Here is a 14,149-nt window from a genome sequence, read left to right as displayed (position 1 = left end):
GTTGTCTGCCTCATATACATAAGAGTAAAAAATTCAAAACACTTTCCGAAAGCGATTACAAGGTTCACAAAGCAGAACCGAGAAAGTTGCGAAGGAAAAAAAAAACAACTCTCGTTTTTCTTTCTCTAAGGACTCTTGCTATGTTCCTGTCCCAACACTTTAAGGAAAACTACCGAAGTGCGGTTGTAAAAAAACAAATCTAGCACACTTTCGACAAAGAAGTCAACGAAAGCGATGCCCACACAGCTCTCCCATTCTAAAAGCAGCTGCTAAGCCCCTCGTGCCCACTCGCACAGTCAAAGCCGTTGCTGCGGGCGGAGCCCCTCCCTCGCCGGGCCGTGTGACACCTGTCAATCACTGTTGCGTGCGCTCCCACTATGTAAATGACGTCGGGTGACGTCACGCGCAGAGCGAGAGGAGGACAGACAGAATGGCTGCCCAGTGCCGTAGCTCCAAATGCACGGCAGAGAGGAAAGGATTCCGGCGGGAACTCGATTCCTGGCGGCACAAACTCATTCACTGTGTAGGTAAGAAACGAAACCCTTTCCCCTTGCTTGCTTGCGTGCTGTGCGCTTGCTCTGCGGTGCGAACGGAACTCCGTGTCTTGAGACTGGTTTGCAACAGAACCTAAGTTGGCCGGGTTTTAAGTTCATTTTTGAAGAGGTACCTTTCTGTCTCCATTTTCTTTTGTCTTGAGTGACTCGTCGCTTCCGGCAAGTGTCCTGTACCCCGTCGGGAGTCTGTGACAGTCCAGACCGAGCGGGTTTGCATGTACTGTGTGTGTGTTTGTGGCAGCGCTCCGCAGCCGGCTCTATTGTTCTTTTGACGTGTACCGCTAAAACTTGGGAGAAATTGGCTCTGCGGCTTTAAGAGCGCACACTTGCCTTGACGGTTGGGATTTCGTTTTATTTGGATTTTTTTGGTTGGGGGTGGGGGGTGAATTCGGCTGCCATGGCGACGTGATCTGCCCCCCCCCCCCCCCCCCTTTGTTTCTTGGCCGAAGCAGGGGAGTGTCGGCGCGGACCTTAACGGCTGTCCTTGTGCGGGGCTCACGTGACCGTTCTTGTTTTATAAACAGAAGCCGTATTTCAGCGCCCGAGCTGCGCGTGGAAGCGTCGCGAGCAGGATGTTACCCGCGAACAGTGTGGGGCTTTGTCTGTTACGGGGTGCCTTCGCCTCGCCGGACTGTTAGGAAGTATTGTCTGTGGCGCTTTATCGGTCTCAAAACCCCAGCTGTCAAACTAAGACGCGTTATAGGTTGTTTTTTTGGGTGGGGGGGGGAATCTTTCGTTTTTTTCTTTCTTCACCTTCTGGGTGACGTTCAGTCGTCTTCCTGGAAGTTGGAGCGAGTTGCTTTTTAATTTGGTGCAATTGATTAGGTCGGAAATCCCGGGAAAGAATCAGTTAAGTGCTCAAAACAGCGAAAAGTGTTCCGTCTGTACTCCCACCTCTCTCCACCAGTGAAAATACACCTGTGCCCTTTTCCCCTCCGAGCACAACATCTGTAAGAAGTTTTTACGTTCCTATCTATGTGAAAAAGGCAGCAGTATTTTGTACTTGTACTATGTAGGTGCCTTTCCTGGATTATGTGCAGTGATGATGCTCTTGGTTGATCGCAATGTATGAGTTAATTAGGGCTTGTTTTTTTCAGGAATGATGTAAATTAAGGTAGTAGTGCTGAGCAGCGTCAGGTGGTTTTTCCTTATGTTGCTGCTTCTGAATAAATTTCCCATTTCCCTTTCAATACCAGACTTACATTTCAAGGATCAACTGCTTTTCAAGAGAGAGCCTTTTACTAAAAAGGCTTTTTAAAAGATTTTCCCATTCTTTTATGCAAGGGGGATTATGTGACATTTTTGTAATTCATTTGGTTGTAGATGTTTTTATGAGTCTTCTTTGTCAGCTATACAGTTTATTTCAAGGCAGTGTGGAATGATGTTTTATGCTATGAATTCAGTAACATTTTTTTACAATTTAAGTAATGTTATAAACCCCTAAACCTTTAAGTAACAAATTTCTAGTGGCTCATTGGTACTTTCAGATTTTGACAAGTTGCTAGAATAGATTTACAAAAGTTTTGACAACCAGAAATGGTCACTAGGAGGTACACTGGTAACCATGGTACGATTTTTCTTTGTGACACAAATTCAATCAAGAATTGAAATGAGATGTGAACATTTTCATGATACACAAGTCTTAAGTCCACAACACTGCAGTTTCACAATAGTACAGCGATATAGAGATATCGTTTGTGGTCTACAATACAAGTAAATGTGACCATTAAAATAAAAAATTATGAAAATGCATTTTAAGTTTTAGGACGTCAATGTGTTTTACTATACAGGAAGAAGGAATGAAACTCACGAATATAGAAACCACCAGTGAATGCATTTCTTTGCAATAGAAAATACAAACCCCGACTGAATACTTGGTATTATATTGTGTTATAAAATGTGTGTAAATATTTTTATTTTAATATTGATTTTGAACTGAGCTGTTTTTTTAAAACGTTTAATGGCAAGCCCATCAATAGTGTATTCACAGATTCTAGATTTTAAAATAAATGTACAGGCACCTTTTGTAACTCGATGCCTTACTGTTTTCCTCTAGCCAAACGCGTTCCTTACCACTGTGATTACATGAATCTGTGGATCCGGCATCTCCAGGCCTGGTCCTGAAAAGCCCCACTCCGGCAGTTTCAGTAGGTTGCCAATTTGTAAAGATCTGGAACAGTTTTGCTGTGATCATTCGGACCCTCATTTGAATAACGGTTGCTCTTTGGACTGGTGATCATTTCAGTGTCCAGAGCTCCATTTATTTAAACAGATTAATGTCTTAATTGATCAAAACTCTCTGGATTGGGGCTCTCTGGGAGCAAGGTTGGATTTTTCTCAGCATTTTTTTCAGACTTGAAAGATCTTACTTCATAATTTTCAGAATCCCTCATGGTAAAAATCACTAGGTATTTGCTTTGGTTACATTGGTTTGCACTTAATTTAGATCATTCTGTTGTAACTCTGGAGCTCACCTGCTGTGTGACAGTTACTTAGTGAGTGACATCTGGGCTTAGTTACTGCATAAGACAGGAAAGTAACTGATCCTCTAAATGATTAAATGGACAAATGTAATTGTTTCACTAGAGTAACCCAAAATCATCACTAACATTTCAATGTTTACCTATAGTAAGACTTATTGTTACTGATATATACAGTTTACTTTAGAGAAACATTCAAATTCTTGCCTTTTCAGTGACCAAACAAATGTGGTATGAACTATACAAGGGGGGGGGGGGGGGGCTGTAAGTTATAGTTGAAGGAATTAGCATTCTTCTCTAATTCTCAAAAGACACTGAGAAAGTTTTGTATCACCTGTAGAATGTATACTTCTGAATGATGCACAGCTTAGAATAAAGCAGCATACAATATATAGATAGTGGACTATAGACAATTTAATGTCTCTTTTAAACCATTGTGTAATACTCCGATAACTATTTTTTAAAAAGGTGGAACAAGTTTCAATTTAGAACTGATAAGGTACTGTAACCTAATAAGTTGGCAACTTAAAATTACTCTGGTTTTTGTTCCCCTTCTGCTGTATAACAGAAATTACGCTTGACATTGTTGGCTTGAAAAAAGTTTGCAGTCATGCCAGTTTAGACTGAATTATGTATTTTTGCTGTGATTCTTTATATTTTGAATTTCACTTCAGATAGAAACATCAAGCTAAATTGCATAATAGCATGCAATAGTTGAAGTTATTAGCATTAGCACATTGTTAACATGAGAGTTAATGGTACAGGGTTAAAATTAGACAAATAAGCTGTGTAAACAGTTAACATGTTAATGACACGTTTGTATTTGCAATTTTTCCAAAAAATCAGGTCACATATAAATATGCTAATAGCACAGGTCCTTTCTGTTCAGAGGTCACAGTGTTCAAAAATGAATCTGTGACAGAAAACACAACTTAACAGCAGCATAACCAAATCTGAGTTTTACTTTTTAATTTAAGCACTTTTTGTTTTCTTTTAAATTAGAACAGAAATAAAAACATTCTTTTTAAGACACGAAACCTTCTTCTACCAGCTCTTGAATATTGGTATAAAACCGATCAAGTAATTATAGGGAGAATTTGTTTAATTTTCAACCAATGTCATCACAAGTTTGACAGATGCATTTTTTCTTGTGTAGCAAAACATAAAGATGCTTCCGTTTTCTTTAGTAAAGCAGGAGTGGTGAATTATTATTGGAGCCTTGTTATTATTTTTTGAACAGATTAATTATCTTTTTTGTGATCCCAAGTGTTGTTTGCATAATTTCTACAGTTATCAAATGTTAGTCATGGCTCCCTGTTTTCCTGCTTAAATAAAAAACTGGTTTGTCAGACTTGCAGATTAAACAGCCAGGATGGGCTGAACGACCTAACTATCATTTATAACCCTATTTATGCTGAAAATAGATTTTTCCAGTCTAGATATTTTGTTGCTGTATAAATGCCACATGGGGAGAAGAGAAAATAAAATGTCCTGTCTTTTCTGAAGAATGTTTTTTTGGATTCGCCTAAACATGCGTACATAACTTTATAAAAGTGTGCGCTAAATTCATTTATGCATATTGCCCACATATCACATTTTATTTAATTCATTTTAATGTAGTACTTTTATGGACATTTTCTTGTTTTGTGATTATAGCAGGTAACAAATGTCTCTGTTTCTAATTTTTCATTTTTAATTCCTTTTTTTTGTTATGTCTTAAGGAACATGAAGACTGCTAATGATAAATCCATTTGGGGTGTCTAGCTAATTTTTTTAATAGCTAATGTAAGGATCCAGGCATTTCTTTGAAAGTTATCTGCTACAACATGGCTGTGTAGCTTGTTCCAGATTTTCACATAACTTTTTATTAGGAAGTGCCTATGTTTTTCAGTTCTTAAAGCAAGTACCCTTAGTTTCAATTTTTGTCTTCTGGTTCACGTTTCAGTGTTGATGAAAAGGTTCGTAAGGTGAACTTTCAGAATCAACTACTTGAGTGTGTCCCTTCGGGTCTTCTCCGTTTGAGACTTGGAGATTTGGAAAATGTTTAGTTCTGTCAGAGTAGGAATTTCTCTCTGCCTGGGAATATACCTTGTATGTACCTTCTTTGGGGGCAGCACAGTAGTACAGTGGTTAGCACTGCGGCCTCACAGCATGGATGCCCTGGGTTCAGTTACAGACCTGGAGTGCTATCTGCATGGAATAGGTAGGTTCTCCCCATGTTTGCGTGGGATTCTTCCGGGTGCTCTGGTTTCCTCCCACAGTCTAAAGAGGCATGCTGGTAGGTTAATTGGCTTCTGGGTGAATTGGCCCTGGTGTGACTGTGAACATGTCTGTTTTTGTGTCTTTTCTGCAATGGACTGGCTTCCCATCCGTTTTGTACCCTGCCTTGTGCTGTTGCCTGCAGGGACGGGCTCTGGTTTCCCCGCATCCCTGAATTGGAAGAGACTAGAAAATACATTGATATACTGTCTGTAGACAATATGGATTTGTGCACAGGAATATGCACTTTCCTTGAGAACACCAACGAGAAATTCAATGTGTTATTTTTAATTTTTTATATATGCTTGATGTCATTTAAAAAACAAATAAGAGCTTGAATAGTTTCATTTCCGAAAGTGTTGAGTCAACTCCAATAGTTTATTTTATAGAAAAAGTCAAATTCTGTAGGTGTATCTCACTAAAAGCCTTTGGTCTTTAAAGGGTATGAGAGTTCATAAAGATGTCTGAAGTTATGCGTTTAAAAGTAAATGCCCACCAAATATGCTGTGTGGTCTTAACTTGGCTCCTTTCTAAATTTTGTATTTTGCAAAGTGTGATGTCAGCATGCATTAGATTGAAATATAGTTTGGTAGCATAATTATGTTTAAACAGTTAATTGGTGGAAATCATATTGTTTATACTTATTTTCATTGTCTGTAATTTACATCTGTGAAAAAACATTTTTTATGAACCACACTAAACTTAACATTTTTATCAGGAGAACTTAAAATCTCCATATAAACCAGAGAGGATCATTTTAAATGCATAACTAAGCAAAATCCATATCCCTGAAGACGCCTGAATTACAATGCATAACTATGCTGATGTGAATTAGTTATTAACATGTTCCACACTTGCCAGCGGCAGGGAAGATTACTCAGTACTGTTATGTAGCGATTAGCATTGACCTTGCCTTATAAGGGACTACGTGCACCATAAGTGTCAGGAAATCATGCTCCAGAAGCCAAGCACTCAGGGCTGTTGGTTGCTTTAGGTTGGTTCCATACATGCAACATGCACTTCACTTTTTTTTTTAGAACAGGGTGAAAGATGGTTCATCTGACTACATCACATTTCTCGATTGCTTGGTGATCCTGTTTGCACTATTTTTTGGACTTGCGAATGTGCATTGCCAGGTGTGATGAGTGGTTTGTTACAATCTAACTATGGCATCTCATTCTGTGGAGTTCTTGGCAGGCCAGTTCTTGATGAAACTGGATGTTTGACTATAGGTTGAAGTGTGCAGTCACAGGTTGAAGTTCTGCCTTGCACTTCAAATTAATGCACATGTATCAGGATCCTGGTGTATGTTATTCACTATTCACTTCTCACTGTTTCCCTTTGCTGATGTTTTTCCCTCTTTCTTCTATGCTTACATCCCCTTAAGCACAATTGCTTATGAGACATCATCATCGAGCTGTCTTGGTCACTTAAGCCCCTGCCAAACACATCCCAACAATCGCCACTCTTTGAAAGTCTCAAAGGACTCTTTCTGCCATGCTAGCCATAAACTAGGTCTGTCTGGCATTTTTATATTCCAGGTGGGTAGCTGCGTCAGCATGCATAAGCTGCAAAGGAACAAGTAATAGGTTTATTCCATGCTGGAAAAAGAAGAAAGAAAACACAACGTTTCAGCCGTGGAGCCTTCGTGAACCCGGAAGAATCTCACAAAAGCTGGGAGAGAGGAGGAGTGAGAGGCGGGAGCAGGGGACAGAAAGAGAGGCCAATCATGAGGTGTGAAGTTAGGATAGGTATAGAGAGGTGTGAAATGAAACCTACATTGAATAGAGAGAATTTAGAAGAAAAGTAGTTTGCCGGCATTACCTTTGCTTACTGCCCTGTCTTTCTCACACCTGAAGAAGGCTCCACAGCCGAAACGTTGTTTTCTTTCTTCTTTTTTCAGCATGGGATAAACCTGTTACTTGTTCATTGTTATATTCCTGTGCGTGCTGGGTTGCTGTTTGCTTAATTTTAGCATGCACTACACCTGTGTGGAAGCTCTTGCTTTTGGTTTACTTGATATACCTCATTTACCCATGTTTTTCCAAATTTTGTTGACTATCTGTAGCTTCTTAAAATAGTTGCTGGGCTGTTGAAAGCTGTTTAATTTATATGCATATATCACATGTACAATCAAATGTTTGAATTCGTTTTAGGGAAAAGTGATTTGATTTTTGCATACCGTATGGAACAGATACAACTTTTAAATTGTTACTCTAAGAATTAAATAGTAACAACAAAAAGTTATGTGATGAACATACCTTAAACTATTTTTACATAAACATTTACATATATACATAAACTGGATGATTATGCAGATGTTAATATTTTTCAGTAAAGGAGTTATGCAATACCATTGTGAAACTGGATTTGTGTTTAAAAATATTGTAGTATTGTAGTTACTTTTTGCAATCTGCAATCTTTTGTACGTATAGCTGTAGGTTTCATGTCAGACTCATAATGATTATAATCATCATATTTTTTTAAAGTATACATTTGAGGTCAATTAATGGTGCTATGCTGTTCTGTACCTCTTTCTTTCTAGTACCCTTTGGCCATAGCACATGTAGTGCTTGATCCTACAACAGCAAGTTCAAACCCCTGTTCAAGGGCCCCCTGTTTATCATCATATGTTTTCCAAGTATATTTCTGGACAGAACATGTGACAGCAGACTTCAAATGGATTTTTTTTTCCTGGTCTTCCGTATTGTTGTTGTATTGTTTTTTTAAAACACATTCTGGAATTTAGCTACATTTCTGAAAGCTAGACAAAGTGATTATCTTTGAATTCAGAAATTAATCTTGTTTAGTTTTATTTCAGATTAATCCTGATGTTCAGATCAATATTGTACAACTTCTAGCAATGATTATTAAAGTTTCACTAGAAACTCAAAATCTAGTCACACTTACTTTGAGCCTTTCAAATATTTGAATATCTTTTGAATTACATATTATTCAGGGTTTCCAAAAGTTTTATACAGGCCTGGTGGGCTGTCTGACCCAAAATCAACATCACCTGGCCAAATGTGTGAACGCTGTCAAAATATACACTAGAATCCATACTGAAACACTGCTTTATATTAATATATGCAAGATCTCCTACCAGCCAGCAGGTGCAATGGTACATAATTGAACAGCTTTCAAGTCTTGCACATTAGGACCAAATCTCACTATCGCACACCTTAGTCTGAAAAAAAAAGTCTAGGTTGATTTAAAAAAAGTAATGAATCTAAAATTTTGAAATTGTTGTACAGGTTCACAATTCTGTTAATTAACTAATGTTTTTACATGCGAATAAATTCAATGTTATCAATGTAAATAGTATGTGATCACAATTTCCGATGGAAAATCACATGTATTAAGGTTTTGGACCACTGAGTTATGGTGGTAAAACACAGGGTTTCCTTGCAGTTCAGTCATCAGTTCCCAGACAAATACTGTGCACCTTCCTCGCTTGCTAATTCATTTTCAAGTAAAAAGTTGTGCCTTGATAAGCACAAAATAAACAAGGTCTCAATAGTGAAAAGAACACAAAAGAACACATTTCAAGCACAAAGCTCTTCAGGCAGCATAAGAAATAGCCTAGATCTTTGATGACTCCTATATAATCAGAGTAGATGTGGTGGTCAAATGTCTTGTTTGATAATATTGTTTAGTTATAATAATAAGATGGCATCTTTGTTCACAACCTTGTATAGTAATCTTGCTGTTAGACAGCTAGATGGCGGGTGGGAGGTTACCACCTGGTCTTAGCTTTTTCCTGGAGGAAACCCTGTAATTATGATGTATAAAGCAAATCCTCATATTCGAGATGTTTAATAAAAATCTTTGCATTTAAATAACTGCACTCTACCCTTGTGAGTTACTATATTCATTTTCACCGATTTCCCTTCATCTGACATGAAGAAACTTTAATATGCACAGGCACCTTGTAAAGTTCTAAGTAAGAATATAATTTTAACATGATAAATAACCATACATTTTAAACAGAAGCAATTAAGAATTCTGTAGGCCCAATTTTAGCATTCTTCAAATAGCTGATTGTGGGAATATTTTTGACAAACCTTTCCAAGGAGTGAAAATACAGACTGGCCTTTCTTATCACTCTACCTAGAACAGCTTTCTCTTGTGCCAGACCTTCCTGCCTTCACTCCTTCTAAACATAACTATTTAAAGACTTGTTTTGAAAATTTGCTTTTGGTGGCACAGAATAATTAATGTTAAATATGGTTTTGCTCCAGAAAATTTAGAGCACTATTTGCTTTTAGAAATACTGTATATGAATTACAAACAAAAGTAAAATTTATCTTCTAAAATGTTTTTTGATCTCCGTTTCATCCTGTTGGTAATTTCATAGTTGAACTCCTGCAGCAGCGTCTAGAACCAACAATTTGGTTAATATTTTGTGATGTTGAAGTTAGTTAACCATGTATTTTTCTTTCAGAGTTACAATACCATTACTAATAGTCATCTTTTAAGAGATGGGTAATGTGAATAATATCAAGAGGCTGAAGAAAATCAAGAAGCTGCCCTGTTGAAGTTCTGTTTTTGCTTAAAATGAAGTGTGACTGTGGTATAAAAATACATGTTAACTGAAGTATTCACATTTATAAATGTTTAGATAGTGTATGCACATACAACAGTATGGATGATCAGGTGTTCTCCATCCCCTCAAGCAATTATAGTGTAAGGTACTGTGTGCTTTGTGTAGTTTCAACATATTTTACTTTTATTTTGTGTGTAACATTTTGGATAATGGGGGGGCACATTGATCAAACACTAAAATGCAGTACTTTTAAAGCCTACACTGGGTAATTTAAGCATTATTTGTGCTTGTATTAATACAAGAAATTAAATCTGATCTCATGTCTCCAATGCTGTTTACAGAGCTGAAGCTATCTAAATGAATCATTTCTTCCATGGTTCCTAGATCCAAGAACAACATGCATGTTTAATCATCACCCTAAAAACATATTTGCATTTGTGCCTTTTTTCTGTTCACTTCTTCAGTCAAGTTAATATCATTCTTGTCACAACATTAAAACAGCTGATTTCAAAAACTTCAGAGGTCATATTTACACAGTGTGTATCCTCATTCTAATGGATACTATTTGTTATGGTTGCTGTGGTTCAGAAATTCATATGTGCTGACAGTGCTAATTGTACTGAAAGTTTTTAAAATTACTTGATGTATAGACCAGAGGGTAAGAGAGACAAAAGTGAGGTTTTATTACATTAAAGGCTTTTATTGAGGGAGTGTGGTACTTTATGCACGTCAGGTTTGTGTGGTGGAATTGTAATACTAGCTTTAGAGATTATCCAAAGTGCAGCCCCCCAGGGCATAAAGATTTCAGAATCTGCTAAATGTATTTCTCCTGTTTTAAGATGCAACATGACCTGTACATAGTGGTTTAAACTTAAAGTTCCTTTAACTTGCTTGCTAATGTCCATTTTAAGACGTAAAGGGACAACCACAAAATTTCCTCTTAAAGATTGTTCGGTTTATTAGTCCATTCCAACCGTGTTTTGGTTCTGAATATTTTCATTCAGATTTTCTTTAGTTTGGAAAAGTTTTGAGTTCTAAACCTCTCCTCTTCTCTACCCAATCACCTTGCCGATTTTTCATTCTGATCTCATGTATGAGCTGAGGGGGTGTCTTGCGCGTTGTTCCTTGTCAGTTTAATAACCTATTCCTTCTGCATCAGCTCCTCATACAAAGTCTGACAGGAGGATCGGAATATAACAGACTAAGCATTTAATGGACTAATATTTTTTTAAATATATTTCCAATGAAAAAATATTACCCATACCCTTGACCAATTCTCTCATTTAACTGAATTACAAATCCTACATTGAAATTTAGTTCTCTGTGATTTTTTTTATTTCTAAGCACTGAAACTCAATTTTATTTTTAATTTGACATTATTTTATGTTAGAAAATATTAAGAAAAATAAAAAACTGAAATATGCTGTTTGCATATATTGCTCTAATAAAGACATAATTGCCCTACAATTGATCTCTACCTGTGAATCATTAAAATAACTGCCAGATTTTCTTGATAAACTGAGACTAAAGACCATTTCAAAGAAGTTATGGTTAAAGACAAATGCATAAATTAGGAAAAGGGTGCAAAACGGTATCCATGTGTTTGGATGTCCCAGTGGACACTGTCAGTTCAATTATCAGGAAGTGGAAGCTATATCAAACCACCCAGACACTGCCTAGAAAAGGTTGTCCCTTAAAACTCTCTGTGCGAACAAGGAGACTTGTGAGAGAAGCCAACAGTCACTTTGAAGGAGCTACAGAGTTCGGTAGCTGAGCAGAGCGGAGTAAAGGTGCGCCAGGCAACCATATCAGGAGCTCTGCATAACACTGGCCTATGTGGGAGGGTGACACAGAAGAAGCCATTACTCAAAAAGAACCATGTGAAAGCATGTGTGGAGTTTGCCAAAAAGCATGATAGTGACCCAGTTGCGATGTGGGAAAAGATTGTGGTCAGATGAAACCGAGATATAACTTTGAATTTTGGCTAAAAAGCTCTGTGTGGTACAAATCTAACACTGCCCCACACCTAAAAAAAACACCATACCTACAGTGAAGTATGGTGGTGGTAGCATCATGCTGTGGGGCTGCTTTTCATCAGCAGGGACTGGGCATCTTGTTGAAATAGAAGGAAGAATGGATGGTGCAAAATACAGGGAAGTACTGTAAGAGAACCTGTTTCAGTCTGCTAAAAAACTAAAGCCTGGGAGAAAGTTCATCTTTCAGCAGGCCAGGCTCAAGAACAAAAAGGTGAATGTCCTACAATGGCCCAGTCAAAGCCCTGATCTCAATCCAATTAAGAATCTGTGGCACTATTTGAAAATACAGTGCACAAGCGTCATCCTACTAACATGAACAACCTGTAGCAAATCTGCCTGGAAGAATGGGCCAAAATCACTCCTGAACAGTGTGCAAAGCTGGTACATACTTAACCCAAAAGACTTACAGCTGTTATTGCTGCAAAAGGTGGCTGTACAAAATATTAAAATGTGGGGATTGAGTAATTATGCAAATAGCAGATTTCAATTTTTCTTAATATTTTCTAACATTAATTTGGAGTTTCAGTGCTTTGAAATACAAATATTACAGTAAAATGAGAGAATTGGTCAAAGGTCTGAATACGTTTGGAAGGCTCAGTATTTGAAAACCACACATTTTTCTCTGTTAAATGTATATTAAGAAATGTCCTCTAAATGTTATGTCAAAAAAGATAAATATAATGTTTTTTCCTTATTACAAATGACTTATAGACAAGGTCTTATTTTACAAATGAAAATGTAAAGATGCTTTGAAACAAGTATCCACCAAATCATGCTCTGTTTCTTAATCCTTACTCCTGTTAACTTTTTAATTATGTATGATGTCAGTCTAGCTTGAGTAGTCAATTTAAATGTATTTATTGTGATTGCATAGTGGTTAAACAATTAGGGTAAATGTACCCATCAATCCCATGCATCATTTAAAATCACCAGCTCATCTTCAGACATCTAATAAATCATATTTGGTTTTGCTGATTATCTTGAGATATCTAGTAGATTGATCTGAATTTTAAAAAAATGACTTGGGTAAAACAATCATGGATTTTATTTTTGAGAAATGAGTACAAGTTTGAGATTGCACCCAATTGGTCATCTTGAAAGTTACTTTGAATCTTCATCCTTTGATTAGCCATAGACAAACACGTTTCACATTTATTTTAGGAACGGTAAAGGATGCTGAAAGGAAATAGAGACACAATGTTTCGGCTATGGAGTCTTCAGGTGCAGCCTTGCAGCCTACACATGCTGACATAGCTGCCTACTTCTTCAATTACATTTATTTTATGTACCTTCTGGTGAATTCTAATCTTTTTAATATTAAGAGATTTTATATATGTGAGCTGGAAAATGAAATTTCTATTATGATGATTTAAAAAAATGCCTGTTTTCTTTCAGCAGTGTGACATTTGGGAGGCCTAAGATGACTAGTACAACTGTATTACAAAAAAATACTTATCCTTTAACATTGTTTTCTGATAACTAATTTCCATACTTTTCATAAAGTGAGAGGACAGAAATATATTGGGTAGGTTAGCACAGATGTCTTAGGTAGGCTTCAAAGGCACCAGACCTGCTCAGATTACAGAGAAAATTCAATTTCAGTATAAAATGTCCATACATTTTATCATTAAACAGATTAACCTTAAATATATCATTTAAAAATATATCCATTCTTTTATATAGCTGGTGCAGGGATTCCTGCCAGAAAAAGTTTAGTTCAGGTGGTAACTTCATACCTTTCCGTTAAGCCCTAGATTACTGTACTAGGTTTTGAGCTAACATGCCATCTTATTATTGTACTTAGGCCTGAAATTTATATCAAGGTATAAGTTTAATTTTGGAAAGTAACGATATATGTCACGATATAGAATTTGTTCTCAATTTCAATAGAACATGCTTTAACAGGTGTACAAGACTTGGATAGTACGTTTTTATTGCCTGGATTTAACTATTAGGTTATGATTAACTGTTGGTTGGCTACTGTTGTTCCTTTCGTATTTTTGAAATTTCACATTGAACTGCAGTAGTGTGTAATGACCTTCCACCGCTGGCTTTTCTTGTCATGAGGGCAACAACTAGTTAATGACTCAGGCAGCAATGTTGTGGCTTTTCTTTTAACACCGACAATAGAACTGCTATATTCGGAGCACATTCTTGTACTTTCCTCATACTCACATACATGTTTCGTCTATAGGTGATAGAAGAGGTATTGCCGCCTCTGGCTAAAATCGTCGCCCGACATAGTTTGCAGATAACCGTTTTCTGCTCGTGGCC

General features: G+C 37.1%; 1 protein-coding gene across 5 annotated transcripts in view; it reads left to right on the top strand.

Moving 5' to 3' along the window:
- Positions 1–352: 352 nt before the first annotated feature.
- The window catches only part of lcorl (ligand dependent nuclear receptor corepressor-like), a 45,539-nt gene continuing 31,742 nt past the window's right edge, over positions 353–14,149 (top strand). For 2 of the 5 annotated variants that reach the window (XM_015343918.2, XM_015343916.2), the window contains exon 1: positions 354–527. In XM_015343918.2, the coding sequence (XP_015199404.2) occupies positions 431–527 (97 nt within the window). In that variant the 5' untranslated portion in view covers positions 354–430. Of the gene's footprint in view, positions 528–14,149 lie in introns of all 5 variants that reach the window. The other 3 variants (XM_015343917.2, XM_015343919.2, XM_006629208.3) reach the window with 3 other exon arrangements.

Source organism: Lepisosteus oculatus, chromosome 1 (assembly GCF_040954835.1).
Source record: "Lepisosteus oculatus isolate fLepOcu1 chromosome 1, fLepOcu1.hap2, whole genome shotgun sequence".
Classification (NCBI taxonomy): Eukaryota; Metazoa; Chordata; class Actinopteri; order Semionotiformes; family Lepisosteidae; genus Lepisosteus; species Lepisosteus oculatus.
This window is presented reverse-complemented; position numbering and strand designations above follow the sequence as displayed.